Genomic DNA, 22,904 nt, shown 5'->3' on the forward strand with positions numbered 1-22,904 from the left:
TAATGACTCAAATATTTAAGAAACTCTCATTACAAATCCTTCTGTTCATTTAAAGTCTTGCTAATGTCAGTGGTTTAGTTAATAAATAAATAAAAATTCTACACAGCATCTAAAACAATGCTGAATTAAGATATGCTGCTAGCAGTGACCTTGTTTTGCTGTCGTCCATCCTTACATTGCCATGGGCTACTGCCTGTTTGTGCATGCCTAACTATTGCACTGCTTAAACTGGATAATCCTCTGCTAAAATATATTCCATTGCTTAAAATTATCTGCATGTCTTCAATGCGGCAAGAGATCAAATGAAGCCATAGCATCCTTAATCCACTCATATCAAGACTGCCAATGTGTAAGTTCCAAGAATTTTTTTTTTTTTATTGTCAAAATCTTGTATAAGACAGCCAAGATGGAACTGAGTTAAGAGAAAAATGGCTGTTCTAGTGAAATAAGCACAACATATTGTCTTTTTAGATAATTTGCCAGTTTGAAACGCATCAAGAACTGTAGTTGCACCTTGTTAACAGAGCTTGTGACAAAATAATTTACTTATGGAGCGTAAAATTAGATGGATTCACAGGTAAAGACCGGAAGAAAACTCATCAACATGTACGCATTTTATGTTCCCAAAACAGCTTCAAGTAATTTATATTTATCCACAAGGGTGGCTAAAAAAACAGCAAAAAAGAAAAACATTCCTACAGTACCATGACATTCCTATCAAAAGTAAATGAAGCTGGTATTTCTTTGTGGCTTTTAACTATTTGCATTGCTTTGAAGCATAGACATCAGGTCAGGCAGAGCACAAGAATAGCTTGTAACAAACCTGTTTTTCAAACCAGAAGATGAATCAGAATAATTGGTTTATACAGATTATATGATTTTTTTTTTTTCTTAGTTCAGCTGCTACTCTCTCTGTGTTTTTTTTTTTGTTTGTTTTGTTTTTTTTTTACAGTAAGTGCTCATACTAATCAAGACTTGAATAAATGATTGTGTCAAAGAACATCAAGAAGAAAAAAGAAAGAAAAAAAGGATCTGGACATAAAAAAACTGAAATATTTTTCATATGCCTAAATGAACCTGAATATATATCTCATAAAATATTGAAATATTTACTTTTTAAATATGTTATGTATGGTTAAAACGTTTCAACAGCGACAAGCATCTATTTCAATTCATTCTGTGGAGTATGGTCTGGCTGAATCTTCCTAAATCATAAATCTTTCTGTCAGACAATAATTCCAGACATTAGAATATGAAATGTAATTGAACAATTTGGAACTAGAATCTTATTAATGGAATATATATATATATATATATATATATATATATATATATATATATATATATATATATATATATATATGTATATATATATATATATATATATATAGTGTTATAGTATAGTATATTATAAAATTAGTCAAACAGTCGTTGTTGGTGACCAGACCTTTAATGGTGATCTCTCTTGCTATTGTGTAATGATTAGCAGGGTGTCATTTACATTCTTCAACAGTCTTGGTTGGTAGGGGGGTGTTCTGGCATTCTGCTAGTGTTTACTGCAGCAGGTTTGCCTTCGGGTCACCTTTATTATGACTGTAGAGAGGACCTGAGGGCGGGAGCGCGCAATCATCACGGTCTGTGATATTTCTTAGGGACGGAGCAGCTCTTATAGACTCTCTACTGCGGCGGCGAGCACGGCTTTCCTCTCACACAAAGACTCAAGACTCAGTCTTTTCTGGCTTTGCTTACCTCTGTTACCTCTGGTCGATAAGCTCCGCATGATTTAAACATCATTGTTCCAGTTATGCGTCCCAGAACAACTTTTGCCCTCATCTTCAGTCAGTTGCTCGCTGCGTAACGAGAATTCATTCATATTCCGTTTGAACGACGGATGGCAATCATGTTAATTGCTGTTGGATGTATCCTGGTTTGCCGTGCTGTTGGATTAAACGGGGCACGCAGCACGTTCTAAAGTGTCTTGCGACATGGAGTCGAATCGATAATGATTTTAGTTGGGCTGTAATACTGCTCGGACTAAAGGTAAAAGTCTTCGTTTGAGTGGATCCTGAGAGACTGTGCAGTAACCGCGCGGATAAAACGCGAGTGGAATCAAAAGCGCGCGGCTGACATGGGTGAGTTCTTGTCATTCTGGGCTAAAGTTTATCCGTTAGTATAGATGAGGATTCATTCATTTTATATTTCAAATAGATGTTATATCATTTGCAGAGTGAAAACATTTAGTCGGTCCATTTGTGTAAAATGAAATAGGGCTATAAAATGCGCTCTTAAATCTTAAAATCCCAAATTAGGAAATTACACATTTAATTCTTCTGCATTTGTTAGACAGGTATTATTAATGGAAATATGAAAATCATCCCAGGCACAGGTATTATAGCGTCGCATGTCAAATAAATGTTGGATTGTCTGTCAAATATGTGATGGGAAGTTCGATTTTCTTGAATCGGTTCAAGCTGTTCGAAAAACTGCTTTTACGTAAGCACGTGGTATCTGACAGTATGGTTTAGCCTATTGCAACAAAAAGATCAATCTCTTTTTATGCACATATTGAATTTTTGTTAATATGTGTATTTATTTTTATATCTTGTCAGAGTTTAACTTGCAGCAAAAAATACCCTAATAGTATGTTTTATTGTAAATTTTATTGTTTAATTAGCAATAAACTGTAACAAAAATAGTCTTCTATGAAAAAAGTTATAAGTCGTTACAAACCCATAATAGCTTTGCTCGTCTTCGGAACACAATTTAAGATATTTTGGATGAAAACCGGGAGGCTTGTGACTGTCCTATTGACTTGCTAAGTAAATTACACTATCAAGGTCCAGAGAAGTATGAAAAGCATCATCAGAATAGTCCATCTGCCATCAGTGGTTTAATTGTAACGTTATGAAGCGACGAGAAGACTGTTTTTGTATATGAAGAAAACTAAAATAATGACTTTATTCAACAATTCGTCTCCTCTGCTTCACCTTAGCACCATTTTAAAGCAAATCTGCTGAATGCAAACTACGTACGCTATTGTGTTAGCTGCGACACAAGAATACGTTTTCTACATGTGTTTACACTTTGATTTGAAAGAAAATGTGGATGACACATAAAAGCATATGCAGGAAATAAACTGTTGAACAAAGCGTTTTTTTTTTTTCTTTCTTTTTTTCTTCACGTACAAAAAGTATTCGCTTCGCTCTATCATTTTACAGTAGAACCATTAATGGCAGAAGGACTATTCTGATTATGTCTTTAATACTTTTGTGGACCTTGACAGTGTAATTAACTTGGCAGTGAATGGGACAGTCACAAGCCTCCCTGTTTTCATCCAAAATAACTTAAATTGTGTTCCGAAGACCAAAGTTTTTATGGGTTTGAAACATTATTAAGTGATTAATTAAAATATGTTCATTTTGGGGTGGAGTACACCTTAAACCTGATCACTGGAGTCAGATAGTCCAAAATATCCGATGTGACCAGTGATCTTACTGATTCAGTTCGTGGTCAGACCGATTTTGTCCACTGTCTAAACGGTTAATTGAAAGATCTAGCTATGAAAACAATCCGTTCACAAATCTGACATTTAATGTGTAGTTGACAGATGATGAAATGTAGGTAATAAAGCAAAAAAATAAAGAAAGAAATAAAGAAATAAATATAATTATAATTAAATATAGTAGCCTAAGCTCACCACCACCTTTCCTTTTTAAATAGAAGAAATGTCCTAAATGTGTTTAATAGTTCAGAGGAGCTTGCCGTTATTAAAGGAAGATATTAGTCTGGTCCATTCGCTCTTCATTTTCTAAACTTTTTTTTGCCCTAAGTGTGATATCTTAGTGTGACTTTAAAAATATTAATATTTCATGAATGTATCTTTTAATGTAGATTTAGATATAGATTACCTGGCAAAACTATGTTTTCACACTACAGGGCAGAGCTGGGGCTAGTTGTCACACTTTATACACAAGTGATTATTTCTCATGGCAAGTTTATTCTTTAAAAAGACAAGTTGTGAATAGTTGCTTTAGAGCCGGAGCCACACACACACACAAAAAATATATATATATAAAAAATAAAAAAAACAACCTACAACAACCAACCTTCAACATTTCCACTGTTATTGCCCAGAAATAAAACACCCCCGACACACTGTAAAGACTCACTGACCTTTGCCAAATAGTAGCCTATACATTTATAACATAAAACACATCTTGCCTGATTTGACATTTATGAAAAATAACTTGTCCTGAGTTCCCAGTTCAGCCTTCTATATTTGAGTGCTTTGTTTACTGTAGTTGATCTTTGTTTGAATATATGTCAACGTGGTTTTATTTATACATAATCTGTTAACTTAATGAGATATAGACCTTTAAAGAACTTTCTTGTACTGTATGTCTATATGCATATTATATAAATTAAATTTTATTATGGCTTGTAATGCTTTTACAGTGAGATTAGCGACTCTTACATGGTTCTTCATGTTTAAAACATTCTAATTCTCTATCTATTTCAGTATTTGATCCCAGAGTCCCAAACTATACTAACCAAGCTAACATGATTTCCCATTTATTCCTGCTGAGTGAAGAGTAGAGATGGGCCATGGCGGGCTCGGGATGATGGATTGCACTTAGAAATTGCCAGTTGTCATGAAAATCTACTACGTCTACTAGAATCAGACCCATTCTTGAGGCCATTATGTTGATAACTAGCTCTACATACATACTTCAAAAGCCTACAGGGAAGGTTAATATTAACACTACAGTGCTTTATCACTTTACCATACTGATATGATTTTTTAATATGCCAGCCCATGCATTCTGTGTAGATCCAAGTATTTTAATCCAACTGTAGACTAAAGATCTCGTGTCGAACATAAGAAAAACCTTTAGGTATGTAAAGTGATTTGCATTTGTACTTTGCTCTTATTACACAGACAGACACTGTTCCTTTCTTGGCTGGTATTTCTAGCTTGATTTGGTTTTCAATGAAGGCACAAATATTTTAATTTCACTTGGTTACATCATCATACTTATTTATCCCTTTAATACAATACCTTAAGCTAATATAACTGAGAAAGGGGGTTAAAATTTGTGCAAGCCTTGCTAAACATAAAGGGACAGTTAACCTAATAATGAAGATCCTGTCATTGTATACTCATCCACATAAGGTTCCAAACCTGTATGAATTACTTTCTTCAGTGGAACAAAAAAAAGATGCCTCATTAAAAATAATGTTGTCCATACAATCAAAGTCAATGGGGTCTGTTGTTTAAGTCCCCAATGAATTTCACTATATGAACAAAAATAGTGAAAACAAGAAGAAAAGATGTCATGGAAGTTTGGAAAAATGACAGAATTTTCACTTTTGGTTGAATCATCCCTCACAACAAAGTGTACAGCTGCACAGACAGTGAAGTTTCTCTTCTTAATATAGAAAGATGACTGGTCTCTGCATGCTTGCCTTTACAGTCCTGAGCTTCTTTGTAATCTTATCGGAGCATGTTTAAATTATTTGTGAACAGTCGCCACCAAGCTTTTAGCATTTTTAATCCTGAGCACCATGGTGAAACCTGTTACTTACTGTGTAGAATTCAGATGTACAGTAGGCCTATATCTGTCTCATAGCATTGGATTAATTGGATTTTTCAACCACAATTATGCTGTAAATAGTGCTTGAAGTATAAATCACACTTTTGTTTGGCGCTCCACATCCTGACTGAGGCACAGACACAGCACTCTTCAATCTCACAATTAATGTGTGTTGAATAATGTGCCTTAAGTATGCAGGAGGTCCATCATTTCATTATTGCAGCTTTGGTTTGACCGGGTGAGTTATGCGCTTGAGCTGTAGTCTCATATGGATTGAATCCATTATCCCAGCTCTGGAATTAGTTGAGAGTTGCTGTCCCTTGTTAAATACTGGATGTATCCCATCCTGCTGAGTGATCTCTTATTTAACCACCCTGAAATTTCATTATCCTAAAACTTTTTATGATCTTAAACACATTATGCAGGTGCTTAACATTGTTATAGAAGAGCCACTGTGTGCTCCTTCCAAATAAAATTGGAGTCCCTCTCGAGATGTTGTTTTGGAATCGGTTCAGGAATTCTTTGGGTGCAGAACATATGCATTTTTGTCTTAAAGCATATCCTGCAGTACTTCCCCTGCCGTTACAAAAAATATACTATTTTATTGGATTTTCTTTCTTCTTTTTTCAATTATATTCTCACTCACCCCTAAAACTACTTGTAGGACCAAAAACGAATACCTCATATACATTAAACATGTTTCACAGCCTGTCTAGTCCTGGTACTCAAGAATCAGTGTAATGAAAGGATCATCACTGGACTTTGACTGTTTAGTCTTTCTATGTTTGTATATTTTTTATAATTAGAACCCAATCATGCTCAAGAGAGGGATCCTGTAGAGAGGCAAACAACTTAATAAGGGCTCAAACCCATTATGCAGCAGCTGTGTGTCATATTTAATCATACTTATACTACGAGGGGAAGCTTTGTAAGGAAAATAACCATTATTTTGCATTCCAATAATAGACATTTGCATGTCCTGTGGCCACTTTGGTTTCAGGTAAGTTATTAATATTGTATTTGCACTTAATCTGCTCAAAGTTTAGTGTAGAGAGATATAAGTGCAGATTTTCATTAAACATTTACCCAGTCTATCTATCATACAGCTGACGTGCCTTTTAAAATTAGTGTTGATTTGACAGCAGAGTTTGATGCAAGCAGCAGGAAGCCGGCTATCGATTTTTTTTCTTTCTTTTTTTTTCTTTTTTGAAGTATTAGTCTACTGAATATGATATAAAAAGGCAAACTTATGCGTCAAAACCATTTGATTCCATTCAGTTACAAAAGTTCACGTTTAATCCAGGTTTTGCCATTATCTTGGCACTTTGGGTAATAGCCTTAGCTTCACCATGGCATTTATATTAATATCAGGCTTGTCACAGTGCCAAGGAATACGGCAGCTGACTGTGCTGTATGTGCCAGCGTCTTCCTAGCATTTTGAATAGGAGCCTGCCACAGTTGTACAATGTTTTAAATGAGTGGCTTTTAAATGAACTAACCTTGGATGAGCTATGGCGCATGGACCTTCAAAGTATTTTAGTTCGCTGAGTAAAAAAGTGGTGTCTGGATCGATTTTTTTCTGCAGTATTACTCACAGGTGGCAGACTCGCCACCACTGTCTGCCATAGATCTCTGATTCGTTCAACACCAAATGACATTTGCAGTCAAACACTACTGTGCCGCTGCATCTGTAAGTGGCTCGTTCGTTGTTCTCTTGATTTGAGTTGGATCAAAGACAGAGTCTGAGGGTTGGTTTAGGAGGGGTATTGCAAATATTTCCACTTGAGTGCCATTGATTGACACTACCTTGGTAGATGAGGATTACATATAAGAGACTCACTGCAATCAGCTGGCAGTGTGTTGGGTTGAATATCAAATGTCACACAGTGACTTGCTGGTTAGCACTGTTGTCTTACTGCAAGAAGGTCCCCGGGTCGTGTCCCGGCAGAGATAGGAGGGCTTTCTGTGTGGAGTTTACATGATCTCCCTGTGTCTGAGTGGGTTTATGCCGAGTGTTGCAGTTTCCTCCCACAGCCCAAAGACAGGCAGGTTAGGTTAACTGAGCATTTTAATAAATGGTCCCTTGATGTGTGTGTAAAGACAAGACTTGTGTATGGATGAATATAGCTATAGATGCTGGATTGGCAAACAAAATCAAATTTCACAACTACAATATGAAAATATTTGATACCAAATTGCTGCAAAATGTGAAATGGAGACCAAGATGATTTTTGCATTGCAACATTAAACTCAGGCTTATGTAATCATCAAGATTGGTAAAAATGTAGTATCGCAATATTAAATACATATACTGCCAGAAGTTTAAAATAGTTAAGAAGTTTTTATGCTTTTTAGTTTCTCTTATGCTCACCAAGGCTGCATTTATTTGACTTATTAATGGTAATAATTGTGAAAATGTAAAATAAATGATTTTTGTTTAAATATATTTTAAAAATTAATTAATTTTGAGCATCCTAACAGTCTTCAGTGTCACATGGACCTCTAGAAAAGATTCTAATAAGCACCAAATTAGCATATTAGAATGATTTCTGAAGGTACAATAATAAATGGTAATCATTTTTCACATTGTTAGAGTTTTAACTTTATTTTTGATCAAATGAATGCAGCCTTGGTGAATATTATTTATTTATTTTTGCAATAAATTATTTATCAGTATTTTGTTATTATTCAATAAAAGAATAGCCTATACCAGTCATCTGTCATGAATCAAACTACAATGCTCCTTGCAAGGATATCTCAGTAAAAAGACAAAGTCCTTCTTTTGTCTTGCAGTACAATGTCTTTTTTAATCTTATTGCATTTAATTCAACTCACATTTCACAACTTATGTAATTTATGATTTATTTTGCTGTTAAACTAAAGAAATCAGGAGAAATAGGTTCTTTTGCAGCCAGATGGTCTAGTAAGGGCACGTACGAGCCGAAGATAACAGGGCCATGCTTTCAAGCAAAACTCTGACCCCTTGGGTTAATAATGTCCATAACTGTAGGAAGCACACAAACAGGTAATTCCTACACTTTTTCATTTGTACTTAGAGTTTTTCCTGGACTTTGAAGCTGGGTATTTTAGGACTACATTAGTTTTCTTCTTCCTGCAGTATGTGGACATGTCAGTGTGTTTGTAGGGAACCATTGTGAAGGTTAATCTGCTCTTGTTTGGCTTACATGGACACTCAAGGAAATGTGACCCAAACATAGTGTCACTTCACAAATGTGTGTCCTTGTAGAGAGGGATATTATATGTGTAATGGCTACCAGTGAAGCATAGAATTGATAATAGATAACAAGTCATTTGGAAACACAGAGAAAAGGCCCTGGGTCCATTTTTATCTCCTCAAAAAGCCTCAGAGGACAGTTAATATAGCTGGTATGATGGCTTTCATTGTCATCCATATGTTTACTTGGAAAGAGTCACTGCATGCTAACTACAATGAAATACAATTATGTGATTCATTGTTCAGACACTGAATTGTTTTTTATTTTTTTCTTAACCTTAAAAAGACGGCACTGTTTGAAGCTAAAATGACCGTGATCTCTAGGTATTTTTCTCCATTCTTCCTCTGAAATGTTCTTAACAGCATCAGTGGGATTCTAGTCTGGTAAAACTGATGACTCTGTAATTTGCTGTGTATGCTTGGATGGCCTCCGTCCTCCTTTTTTACTGTAGACAATGAGTTCACGGTACACGCAGTGCAGATCTTCAACTGAAAGCTTATACATTAAAACTCTGATCAATTTTTTTCTTCTTTGTTCTGCATTTTGCTGTATTCTCTTTCCTGGCAAAGAAAACTCCTGTTGCACTTAAAACGTATGAGATGCAAAAGATGGTAATGAAATTGTCCATTTTGCATCATCTTTTCTGGCATGGATAACACAATATGAAACACATTTCAGACAGGAGAAGGTAATAGCTTCAGAGTAATTATGTTTGACGTAATGATTCAGCTCCAAATTGACTAATCAATTTCTATAGAACAGTATAAAATATGGTATTAAAGATATTACTGGACATTAGTCACATCTTAAAGTTGATTAGTGCATAGGTGATGATTACTTTAAAAAAAAAGCTTTAAAAATGGCCCCTAGTAAATTAATCCAAATGACTCTCTTGAGACTCCTTATGTAATTCTAGTGTAATTCAAAAGCGAGTGCCAAAGGCTAAATAACAGATTTATAGTGATTATAGAGCTGTGAGCTGTAGAACTTCTAAATCCTGGTTGTTATGTTACTGAATAATATATGTGCAGATGTCATGACAACTGGATGTGTACAACATTGGTCCCTTTGAGGTCTTTCTAGAATATGAGATCATAATGAGATCTATATGATCCTATATTCCTATAGAATATAAATATGTGATCTCATATTTTGAGACAGATGTCAGATGAATGCAATTCAGATGTATAAGAGGCTGAGCTGTGTGTGATAATCTTGACGGGGAGTGGGAAGGTTTTATTCATGATAATGAATTAATCTATTACCTCTCAGTTTGAAGAGACAGACAAACCGCAAATGCAAATTATGCCATCAACCAATCCTGCAATAAATAGCAAAAAAAAACATTTTGTATTTATGAAGAGAATAAAGATATAATATTTAAGTATATAAATATATTTATGCTGTTATATTTAATGTATATGCTATAATATATATATATATATATATATATATATATATATATATATATATATATATATATATATATGTATATTTATATATATATATATATATATATATATATATATATATATATATATATATATATATATATATTTGTTCTCTCTCTTTTTCATTTAATAAAATATATATTTATTTGGTGAGTAGCCATCATGTACAATCAGCTTCTCACAAATCTGCAATACACTAAAATAAAAAAAAAATTCCTATCAATGACCATTTTTCTTAACTACTATTACCATTAAAGTGATAGTTCACCCAAAAATGAAAATTCTGCCATTACTTCTTAACCCTCATGCTGGTTCAGATACATAAGACCTTCATTCATTTTCATCTCAAATTAAGATATTTTGAAAGAAATCTGAGAGCTTTCTGACCCTGCATAGACAGCAATGCACCTGACATGTTCAAGGACCGGAAAGGTAGTAATGGCATTGTTTAAACATCTTTTTTTATTATTATCATTGTTTCATAAATATGATAAAATACAATAGAAGGAAAAATGACAGCCGACATAATAGAAGGTAACAAAACGACAACAACAATAAAAACGGACAGATACATAGCAACAGAGAGAGATAGATATAGACACATTTGTTATGACATTGAGTGCTTAGAAATATTTCCAGTGGATTTGGTAAATGCAGAGAAGAGAGAGAGAGAGAGAGAGAGAGAAAGGATTAAAAAATGAAGCAGAAGGATCACAAACAATGATGTATGGAATATAGTGTTTCAAAAAATATAAGAGGATTATTAAATATTAGAGATGATGACAGACAGGAGATACATTTCCTCACTTGAATATTTATATAAAGTTAAAAAAAATAATTAATTATTGTTGACATTGGTGTTGCGTTGATGTTCTTTAAAAACAAGAAAAAAACAAGCAAACAAATAATAAAAAAATAAATTTCAATGAATGGGGGGTCTAAATAATTACAAAGCAATGGATGTTGAGATGAGAGAGAGAGAGAAGGGAGAGAGAGGAAAGTTAAATTAAAAATGGATTATTTAATTATAAAAAGGATATAAAGAAAGGGAGGTGGAGTATGTGGAATGATGATGGAAGGGGGAGAGAAATATTGAGATACCGATGGTTTGACAAACTGATGATGGAGAGAGATGGAGAAAGGCATAGTTTAAATACCATTCAACCGTAATGTTATGAAGCTATGAGAATACAAAGAAAACAAAAATAAGAACTTTATTCAACAATTACAGTGGACAAAAACTATTTAAATATGCATTGTGTGAATTTGAATTATTGACAAGTGTCATTTAATAAAACTGAATATTAATAATATAGTTCCGAATTAATTTCTTTAAACTTGAATATTTAACATTTTAAATGTAACACAATTAAAGTTTTAGTTTTATATACATGTATTTTCAAAAAGCATGTTTTGTTTTGAATACTTAGACTGCAAATGTCCCATTTTATATAATACAGCTTCAAGTTTTCAAGATAAAGAGGACATTCAGAACTTTAAATGTAATATTCTAAAATTCAACAAAGCATTTTGGCCAACTAGTAGTTTTCTGGCATGAGCGTAGGGTGCAAGATCTACCTGATCATGAATCGGCCAGAAATAGCCTAATCTTAAACATTTATGATTTATATTTATATGTTAGGTTAGCATTCTCAGCATGTGAAACATCTAAGCCAATAGTTCCAAACCTTTGTACTCCAAGGTCCCCCTCCTCTCCAATACTGCAAACATACTTTACAAAAATGTCACTGCAGATATTCTTGACAACTTAACAGTTCTAAAGCTCAATTATACAGTAACTTTACCAAAAAAAAGCAAGTCAACCTGCCATAACAAACAAGACCACAGGGAGATGACAAAGGACTGCATAAACCACTATGAGGATCCATTCAGAATCAGTAAACATACCAAAACACAAATGAAAAATGACAACATTCTGAATGTGTGGAAACACAGCGATCGTTCCTCTTGTCAGAACAAGCTATTTTGGAGCGTTTGATGCCCATATGTACATAAACACCACTGATCCTCACAAACTTCTCCAAAGCACGCAAGCATCCATTCTACAACAATTGCTGTACACTATTTTTGAAAACTACATGAATATACAGCACTGTGTTCAATCACATAAGTTAATCTGTGCAACTTTTGTTTGCGAATCAATCAAAAACACGGCTTCAGCTGCTCTCAAACACGGAATACGTCCAAGTTAGGTGGTGGTTTTATTTATTTTATTTTTTTATTGTAATTGGTCTAAACAGTCTCTGGTGTTTGTTTTAAAGTACTTTTGGTTTGAGAGTGATTAGCATGCCACACAGGATGCAAACAAAAGCAAAAAATACAGACGAGCCCATTTATTAATCAGTGATAGTCTATTACCTACACTGGATGCGGCGCAGAGCAACACCAGGTCTATTCTTTATGCGATTACAAAGAACTAAACAGGACTGCAGAAAGCATGAACCCACCATACAGCCTATATAAGTTTATGTCTATGATATTGAGTGGAAATAAATGGTCTATACTGTAATCGTGACTCCAAGTTACAGGTGTATCTAAATAATTATTCACGATGCCACGATGCTAAAAACACAGTCTAACAAACATCAGAGTGGAGTACTATCACGGAATGAATGCAGCAGAAATAAGAGTTACATATGACGCTACACCATGTCTACAATGGAGGCGAGCGGTGCAGTGCGACACAACAAAAGACAGACATTATAATTAATACTGTCTACACTGAATGCGAAATTCCCAACAGCAAACAGATTCGCCGTTCTATTTCTGACGAAGTACAAGCTCTTTGCAATGGCTGCTTTGTCGCCTCAAGCTTCAAAATACGCTGTGCCGCATCGAGTATAGGGAATATCACTGATTATAATGAATGTTCTACTGTCTACTTTGCTTTCACTCGCATCATGCAGGCTATAGCAGGATGGCATGCTAATCACTTTCACACCAAATGTACTTTAAAACAAACAACAGAGTGCTCAGACAAATGTTTCACATGCTGATTGCTAACCTAACATAAAAATATAAATCATAAATGTTTAAGAATCACTTAGACTACCTCTGGGTGATTCATGATCAGGTAGATATTGAACCACACATTCATGCCAGAAAACTACTAATTGGTCAAAATGCTTTGTTCTATTTTTCTGAGATCATCTACTCTTCTATGTGGATGGCCTCTGACCTACTTTCTGTGAGATCTGAATTTCAACATACTGAATTTTAGAATATTCAATTTATAGTTCCGAATTCCCTCTTCATCTTGAAAACTTGAAGCTGTATTTTTAAAAACAGATTTTTTGCAGGCTAATAATTCAGAGCACGAAATCTGCTGTTTGAAAATATATGTATATAAAACTAACAATTAAAACTGTTAAATTTCAAATGTTCAATATTAAAGTAAAAACATACAAAATCTAATTCAAAACTGTGTTAAATGCCACAAAATATTCAGTTTTGTTAAATAACAGTGGCAATAATTAAAATTTACATTATACAAATTCAAATAGTTTTGCCATATTATAAGCACCATAAATGTCCACACTGTATGCATTACACCACAGCATGGTCGTTGCATTGTTGCCTATGCAGGGTCAAAAAGCTCTCTGATTTCATCAAAAAATCTTAAATTGTGACGAAGATGAATGAAGGTCTTTTGGGTTTGGAACAACATGAGGGTGAGCAATTAATGACTTTCTTTCTTTGGGTGAACTATCCCTTTAACAGTTTTGTAAATGACAGCATTCCAGTCCTGGGAGATATTTGACTTGAAATTGTTGTTTCACTTGAATGCTTATTAAATTTCACCAAGATTGCAGATGAGTCAAATAGAAGAGTATCAGACAGTTATGTCAAATTAGATAATGACCTCTTGACCTAAGAAAAATATTATAGGTGTGGATGGTAGCAGCAATTTTATCATGTGAGCCTCGACAGCTGAATATTTTGCTAAGTAAATTGGTCTTGTTGAACATGATAAGCTGATGTTGTGCTCTCTCCCTCTGCAGGTTCTGTTATTTGTGACAAGAGATTAGCGGGCCTCTTCCTCCTTCAAGCCTCCTCCCTCCTGCTGTTCAGTTCAGGGGAAAGGATGTGCCCCTATAGCTGCCGTTGCGAGGGAAAGATTGTCCATTGTGAGTCAGCTGGCTTCCAAGATGTCCCAGAAAATATTTCAGTTAGTTGTCAAGGTCTATCCCTGCGTTACAATGACCTGCACACAATGCTCCCTTACCAGTTTGCCCATCTTAACCAGCTACTGTGGCTGTACCTGGACCACAATCAAATCATGTTTGTGGATAGTCGTGCTTTTCAAGGGGTGCGGCGATTGAAGGAATTGATCTTGAGCTCCAATAGTATTTCACAGCTTCATAATGTCACTTTTCACGGAGTACCTAACCTACGTAGTCTTGACCTCTCCTACAACAAGTTACAGGAGCTGCAGCCAGGCCAGTTTTTTGGTCTTCGAAAACTGCAGAATCTGCACTTGCGCTCCAACGGGCTGACAACAATCCCTGTCCGGGCATTTCTAGAGTGCAGAAGCTTGGAGTTTCTAGACTTGAGCTATAACCGGCTTCGGGTTCTTACTCGTACAGCATTCCTGGGTTTGTCTCGACTGATGGAGCTCCACCTGGAGCATAATCAGTTTTCACGAATAAACTTCTTTCTGTTTCCTCGCCTTGCTAACCTTCGTGCCCTGTATCTACAATGGAACCGTATTCGAGCTGTCAACCAAGGCCTTCCATGGAGCTGGTACACCTTGCAAAAGCTTGATATCTCTGGCAATGAGATTCAGGTACTAGATCATGTAGTATTTCAATGCCTCCCCAATCTTCAGGTCCTTAACCTAGAGTCTAACAAACTGGCCAATGTGTCTCAGGAGGTTGTGGCTGCCTGGATTTCCCTAACAACCATTAGCCTTGCAGGCAACATGTGGGATTGCGGGCCAGGTATTTGTCCTCTTGTTGTTTGGCTCAAGAATTTCAGAGGCACCAAGGACACTAGTATAATCTGCAGTAGTCCTAAGCACCTTCAAGGAGAGAAGGTTATGGAAGCTTCAAAGACCTACATTGACTGTGATGACTACGAAATTACTGCTCAATCACCTTTGTATCTGCAGACCTTTGATCCAAATTTTGACCTTGCCCTTGAACCGACTGACTCGACAATGGCTCCTACAACACCGCCTCCACCCTTGCCTTCACCTGCCTCTGAGGCGCCATTTCCACCTCCCCATCCTCAACCACCTCAACGCCCCACCTTCCCCAGCCATGCAAATCCAGATCCCAGAGACTCCCATCAATGGACACCCTCATCATCTGACAGCCTATTAGTCACACCAGCTCCTGAGCAAGACAACGTGTCGTTTCACAAAGTGGTGATGGGTGGGGTGGCACTGTTCTTCTCAGTGTCCCTTGTCTTGTCTGTAATTTATCTCTCCTGGAAACGTTACCCTGGTGCCACCCGGCTTTTGCAGCAGAGTACAGTGGGCCGTAAGCGGAGGAAAAAGAGTCAGGAGCCAGAACAGAACCTGAGCTCCCAGCTCCAGGAATATTACATGAGCTACAACCCTGCAGCCACACCAGAAGCCTTGGAGGTGCTGGGCAATGGGACAGGTACCTGTACCTGCACCATATCCGGCTCCCGGGAATGTGAGGTATGACATGTGAAAGCAGCCTAAAATCAAATCAGATCAAAACAAATGAACGACTCAGGAAATAGAGGTAATTCTTCATTGTGCATGGTGCAAATTTCCATCAGAGCAAGGGTAAGCACCCTTGACTCCTAAGGTTTTTGAAATTTCTCATTTAGCCTACTTTCCTTGACTCCACTTTTTTAATTAATAGACACAATGTCTTGATATACACTTATTTGGGCATTTCTGGTTGATACCAATAATTATTTATATTTTGAAGCTGATAAATGTTATATTGGATGATATTAGCTAATGGTTGACATCTAACGTTCAAGATCCAGACATCTGCATGCTTAAATTGATACCAAACAGTCACATTTATTGAGTGATACCAGTATGACCACAGAAACATTGTGCATCCCTAATGTTGTCATACAATGTAAACCCCTAAACCAGGAGTCAATGGTTTCTTTACCAAAAAGCACTGCCCTGCAGCACACATCTGCATCTTGGTTTTGGCCTCATTATTTCACTTGCGAAAGGCTTATTCATTTTGTTTGTCCTAATGATTATGATTAGTATGCTTTGTGTTTGGGACACTGATATTCACTTGAGATGCAAAAGGGTTTTTGAAAACCTCTGATTTGATTATTATTATTATTATTTACTTGCAGACAGTCAAAATCCAGCATGTTGCATTGGGAATGGGTTTGCATCATCTAGCTTCTGAGAGTACAGCAGAAAGAACTTTTAAAAAAGACATCTGCCGATAATTAAAATTGCAGCGCAGGATAAATGATGTATTCATTGTCACAACCCATTAGAGCATGCAAAATGGCTCCTACTTTACTCTCTTAATGTCATGTGTTTAAAAGCATCTTTCTCCATGATTGGTTTTTATTCAGCTCTTTTGAAAGATTTTGAAGGCTGCATTTTAATTTGGGATATATTTAATGTGCAAAGCAATGACTGTTATCTTTTAATCATACTGGGATGACATAGGTGATGAAAGGGAGGGAAATAATAAAGTTTGTCACCAACGTTCGTAGTATGAGGTGAACATGCTGTTATAAAACAGTCATGCAAAATCCTATGATGTGGATCTGCTTCAGGTCAGCCAGAAATAGTCTGTAAAAATCTGTAAAAACACAATTTCTGTCTCCCCCCCCCCCCCCCTTTGATGTTGTAAAGAATGTCTCACCGCAAAGAGATCAATCTTATCAATGGACATGCACAGCATGTTTGAACAAAAAAAGGTTTATTTGCCCTTATACAGAGGATCTGTATATGGCAAGGAAGCCAAAATACTCAACTGGAAGTAATCTACTTATTCAAATTAGCTAATGGAAGAAACCAAACATCAGTGAATGAGAAAAGCTATTAAACTCTGTAAATGTTTCGTTTGAGCAATGAAATCACTGAGTTGAATTAATGAGACAATGAACATCCTTAACAGAACAAACAGTAAGAAGTGCTAATACAATACCACACAATACAAGTTTGCTTTTAACAGATGCTTCAGAATTTTTCAGTTTTCAGTGTTATTTTTGAGATTCTGTGTAAAACACCACCTCCATAACAAGGTGGGTGGTTGCATGGCAGATTCATTTGCACCTTGTCAATGCACTTGGTGTTACCCCAAGAAGATATGTCTTGTTTTGAATTGTGAGAAAGCAAGAGAACATTTTATTGATCCCAAAAAGGTAGTTCAGTTATTTCAGCAGCTATACTTCTTTCTAAACATATTCATCTGAGAGAGTTGCACACCTTAGTGGCAGCAGGGAAGAAGGCACTGGAGCCCCATGATATGAAAGCTTTCAACCTTCAACCACCACCTGTAGAAGAATGAGGTTTGGTCTTGGACTGAGGTACCTTTCTTGATTAAGACTTGTGCCACTTCCTGCCTAGGTACTGCAACCCCTTCTTATATAAGGAGTTTGTTTTTGCATGCAGGCCAATTCCACCCCAATGTCTTTTCCTCACAATGTCTCCTACCCGTTCCTTAGTTTAAGACTTAGAAGAAGATTTTAAATAGAGGCAATGGATTCCCATGGAGCTATTCACAATGAATATGATCTATGAGATCTATCAGACACTGACAAACTGAAGTCTTTTTGTTTAGTTTTTTCCTTTGGTGGTGTTATTTTTTTTTTTTTTTTTTTACTTGTTCAACATTGAAATGCATCAGGCATTAGGATGTCCTCTCACGGATGAATGCCATGCACAAACAGAACCAAAACAACATAAAATCCAGGCCTGGTCCTCTCTCATCTTGAACTGTCGTCATTCTTTCTTTTATCCTTGCGGGGATCCACCATGGGACTAGAGACTGGAGAGTGGCGCAGGTGTCACTCATTATCGTTTACTCCACCGACCTCGCTTCGCTCCCACAGCCCTCGCCCCCCGCCCCACTCGTAACAAAGTCATTTTCACAGTGCAGAACCAGAGCCAGAACATCTTAGCCTTAATTTTTTTTAATTGTTTTATTTTACTTGATAAAACCTCTTCTTCCACGCCTCATAGTCCAGTGCCTCCTGGCCCACATCACTTTGATCCAAATATCCATTTATTAATAAAGAGTCTTTCTACAGAATAAAAGAAAACATGATCCAACCTGAATTATTTGGCCAAAATAAAAAATATATAGTCGCTGCAGGGTAACCAGTGCATTAGAGCTACTATTAGCATCATAATACAGAAGCCAATTTGTAAGATAAATACTATGCTTTTACTCAAAACTCACTTTAAACACATTATTGAGTGTTTGTAATATCTTCCGGTTGCGATCTAATGCAACCTTTGGTCATGTAATGGTGTTAAAATGTTATTAGGAGCCTTTCATAATCAGCTAATCACTACACCTGCTTAGTATTTCTCTCATAAACATCCTTTATTGTAATGAAAATACCCCAAATTGCATGAAAATCGTATACAAATCACATACTATCATAATCATGTGTTTATTAGCTTATTAAGGGTTAGTTCCCCCCAAAATTAAAATTAGACGTTGTTTTACTCACCCTCAAGGTATCCTAGGTGTAAATGACTTTCTTCTTTTCAGACGAATCCAGTCAGTTAAATAAAAATTTGTCCTAGCTCTGAGATATGCTAGTATTGCAAGTTTGTTTATAGGAGCAAAGGAAGCTACTTTTTCTTACTTTAGCGAAGGAAAACCAGTCTCCTCTTGGTTTACATCGAAATAATGATGAGCTTGGAATAGCCAGGACAAATTGTAATATAACTTTGACTGGATTAGTCTGAAAGAAGAAAGTCATACACTTCTAGGATGCGTTGAGGGTGAGTAAAACACAAGCTATTTCAATTTTTGGGTGAATTAACCCTTTAATGTTTCACATACATTTCTCTCGGTTTGTTATATATGAAACAACATGGAAGTTCAACGTGGAAGAGAAAGGGGGTTACAAACACATAATATGAGTGGCGTGAACAGCAAATTATCTTCATCTGAGTCATAACAGCGATAGTGGAAGAGAAAACAGGCAGACAGCACTAGAAGCCGCTAATGCTCATCAGATCACAACATTAAATGGAAAATGAACAGAAATTATGATTCTGTCTAAAGAAATATGAGATAAACTTATTTTTTTTTCAAGTGTGCAAACTTTTGGAATAAAAGCCCTAATGGATATTGTCCAGTGCAGCTTGTCTCTGTATTGTCAACAGCTTCTGTTAGCGCCTCATAATTTTCTATGCAGGAAAAACTATGTGTTTTATTAAATAAAAACAAGAGCTGTCACAAGTTATTTTAGTCTGTAAAATATCACACTAAATCCAGCCTTGTTTATTTTATACTTAAACACTTCTAAACTATACTAACTCAAAAAGTGGTAAACTTAGTCATGTTAGTCATGTATGGAGTAATGTTGCCAGTTATTGCTACAGTAGCAAACAACCCCCTACCCCCCCACCCCACAAAACAAATTGCATTACTCAAAATAAATTCAAGATAAATAAATAACTAACCCTGTAACTGTAACTTCCCACTTTAAGTTTCTGAAGCATCAAATTAAGTGAAAAAACAAAACAAAAATAACTGGATCTGGCAACGTAGCCATGACGTAGTTCTTTATTGCCTAACTTTAGCTTTTTACTTCTACTGATTGTACTTAGGCATTAAAAATCATAAAAGTTTAACAGAATTTGGAGGGTTTTTTTTTTTTTTTTTTTTTTTTTGCAGCTTACTTTGCCTTATGTTTAGTCTTTAAGTCTTAGTCCAGGTGCCATCTTCTGGTTGGATGTCTTCATTCTTACAACATCTCATTATGACTCAATAATAAACATACTGTAACCTCAACAAGAACAGTAAAACTTTTAAGGAATGCAGCATTATAAGGAATATAGCAGCATCACTTACTAGATTGTTAAGGTTCTTAGTCTCAGTAAAACTGTTGTTTTTGTTATTGCACTGGTTTCTTGCAATGTTTAATAATACAAGAGCAGGCGTCTATTCTGCTTATGTGAGCACAGTGTTGCTGTGTCGGGTTCAAAGCTTTTCATTTCAGGCCATGCACAGTGTAGGCTGTCCCTGTGGATGCTGGTATGACGTGCTGATCATGAGCAGTACCCATGTATCACAGTGGGCTGAAGCTTTTGGTCTGTAATAGAGTCTGCAGTGGCGAGCAGGAAGGGGAGAAGGAATGAAAACCCAGGCAGCTCTTTGGACTTGAATGAGCTTATTCATCTCTTCCTTTCCCACAGAATGCATTAGTAAGATTTACTGTAAATATGCTAGCTGTGAATTTTCACTACGTGAAAATAAATTCACAGTGTGGATGGGGAACATGGTTCAGTTATCTCTGGGATACATTCAGCTGCTCTTTAGGTTCCTGCATGATTTAATAAAATGTGCCGTAGGATTTTTGGTGAAACATTAAGTTAGATGTTGCATTTTGAAGCACAAAGACTGAAATATTCTGCATAAGCTCATCAGAAATGCATGCCTCTAAATAAATGTCAAATGTCAGCAAAAAAAAAAAAAAAAAAAAGTACCTGCTCTATACATATGAATCACCGCAGATTCCAGTTGATAAATTTTATATATATATATTTATATATAACACTAGTGGCAGTAAAACTCAGACAACTTTTATTAGTTTTCACACAAAGTATGATTTGCAGGTTCACAGTTTCGATTAATACAGCTTAATTTAACAAATACTGCTGAAAACTTACTTTTGAATGTTAACCTCCCATATCTAGCTTCATATGTGTGGGTTTTTATATTCAGTAAGTTTGTTCAGTAGCTCACGTAGTATAGAGTTCTACTTGAGAGGTGAAGAGCTTGGGTACAAGTATCTGGGATATAGAGTACCATCAAGACAGAGCATTAAAAAAGGCCTTTATTCATGCCTTGGAGTGTGTGAGACATATTATTATGGATGTGTGCACTTTATTTGACGTCTTGTGGACTGTTCAATTGAAACACTCGCTCACTGCAATGAAAGACAGAAGCATAGAAAAGCCAGGACAAATTTGAATAATCTGATAGAAAAATAGTGCATTGCTTTTTAATTTACAAGAAAATATTTTTTCAGAAAAGTAATGCTAGTTACTTTGTTTTCCCATTTATTAACTGCCAAGTCTCCTGTCCCCATATTGGGAGAAATTGTAAGTAGAGAGGCGTTGTGTGCGCTGGGTGAACACGATGTAGTTCTAGACTAAATGTGAATGTGCATTAATTCATCCCACTCACAAAAAAACTGATTTAGTATTAATCAAAATTAATTAAAAACAATGAAATGTAAACTCAGAATATGACGCAACCTGTAATAATTAAATATGATAAATAACTCAAATGTACCTAATCTCATTGTATTAACTAATGTCTTTACTGCTGACTTTTAAACAAAGTGATGTACAATAGAGGAATATACACAATTTATAACAAATCCAAGCCAACAGTGCCTTGTTTAATGGAAGCTGTTTCATACAGCTAGTTTATTTTCTGATTTAACAGTCACTCACCCAACCTTTTCCATACATATTTAAGATGAAAATTGCATAGATACACTTGTCTATAATACTTGTTGATAATACTCGGGTTATAGGTGGTGTACTGAACTCACTGTACCTCACATCTATTGTGTGTTTAAATTCAGTCCTTGGGAGACAGTCTGCCCAATAACATGCAAGGTCACTGGCATATTTTTCTCGCTCAAAATCATGGACTACTGAATAAATAGACTACATGAACAAAAGATATAGCTAAGTCAGTAATAAGGACAAATCCTTACAAAAACATGGCCATGATGTGATAAATAGACATCTGCCTTGTCCAAAAACCCACACTTGTGGTCTTGGCCACTTGAGAGCATGTGTGCGTGACAAGAAATAAGTGCACAAGACTGTCCAGATCTTAAAGGGGGGGTGAAATGCTATTTCATGCATACTGAGTTTTGGTCACACTTTATTTTAGGGTCCAATTCTCACTATTAACTAACCATTAACTATGACTTTTGCCTCAATTAACTCCTTATTTGCTGCTTATCAATAGTTTATAAGGTAATTGTTAAGTTTAGGGTATTATGTAGGATTATGGATGTCATGCATTATATGTACTTTATAAGCACTAATAAACAGCCAATATGTAAATAATAGACATGCTAATAAGCAATTAGTTATTGGTGTGAATTGGACCCTATACTAAAGTGTTACCTGAGTTTTTTACACTGTTAAAGAGTTGGATTCCCATGCTAAACATGGATAAAGTTTCAAAAATTAAGTTGTACGTTTGAAGGAGTATTTCTGTTCCAAAAATACTCCTTCCGGTTTGTCACAAGTTTCGGAAAGTTTTTTTTTTTTCGAGTATGGCTCTGTGTGACGTTAGATGGAGCGGAATTTCCTTATATGGGTCCTGAGGGCACGTTTGCCGGAAGAGCGCGCGCTCCCGTATAGCAGAGCAGAGAGAGGCTGTGCACAGACAATCACTGTTCAGCGCGAGAGCGTCGCGAAATGT

General features: G+C 35.9%; 1 protein-coding gene across 1 annotated transcript in view; it reads left to right on the plus strand.

Moving 5' to 3' along the window:
- The first annotated feature begins 1,541 nt into the window (after nucleotides 1–1,541).
- Nucleotides 1,542–22,904, plus strand: part of LOC127966341 (leucine-rich repeat transmembrane neuronal protein 4-like) — a 40,427-nt gene continuing 19,064 nt past the window's right edge. Inside the window, exons 1-2 of the mRNA XM_052567253.1 lie at nucleotides 1,542–2,132; nucleotides 14,304–15,949. Coding sequence (XP_052423213.1) covers nucleotides 2,129–2,132; nucleotides 14,304–15,949 — 1,650 coding nt within the window. The 5' untranslated portion in view covers nucleotides 1,542–2,128. The remainder of the gene's footprint in view (nucleotides 2,133–14,303; nucleotides 15,950–22,904) is intronic.

This window comes from Carassius gibelio, chromosome B10 (assembly GCF_023724105.1).
Source record: "Carassius gibelio isolate Cgi1373 ecotype wild population from Czech Republic chromosome B10, carGib1.2-hapl.c, whole genome shotgun sequence".
In the NCBI taxonomy this organism is placed as follows: domain Eukaryota; kingdom Metazoa; phylum Chordata; class Actinopteri; order Cypriniformes; family Cyprinidae; genus Carassius; species Carassius gibelio.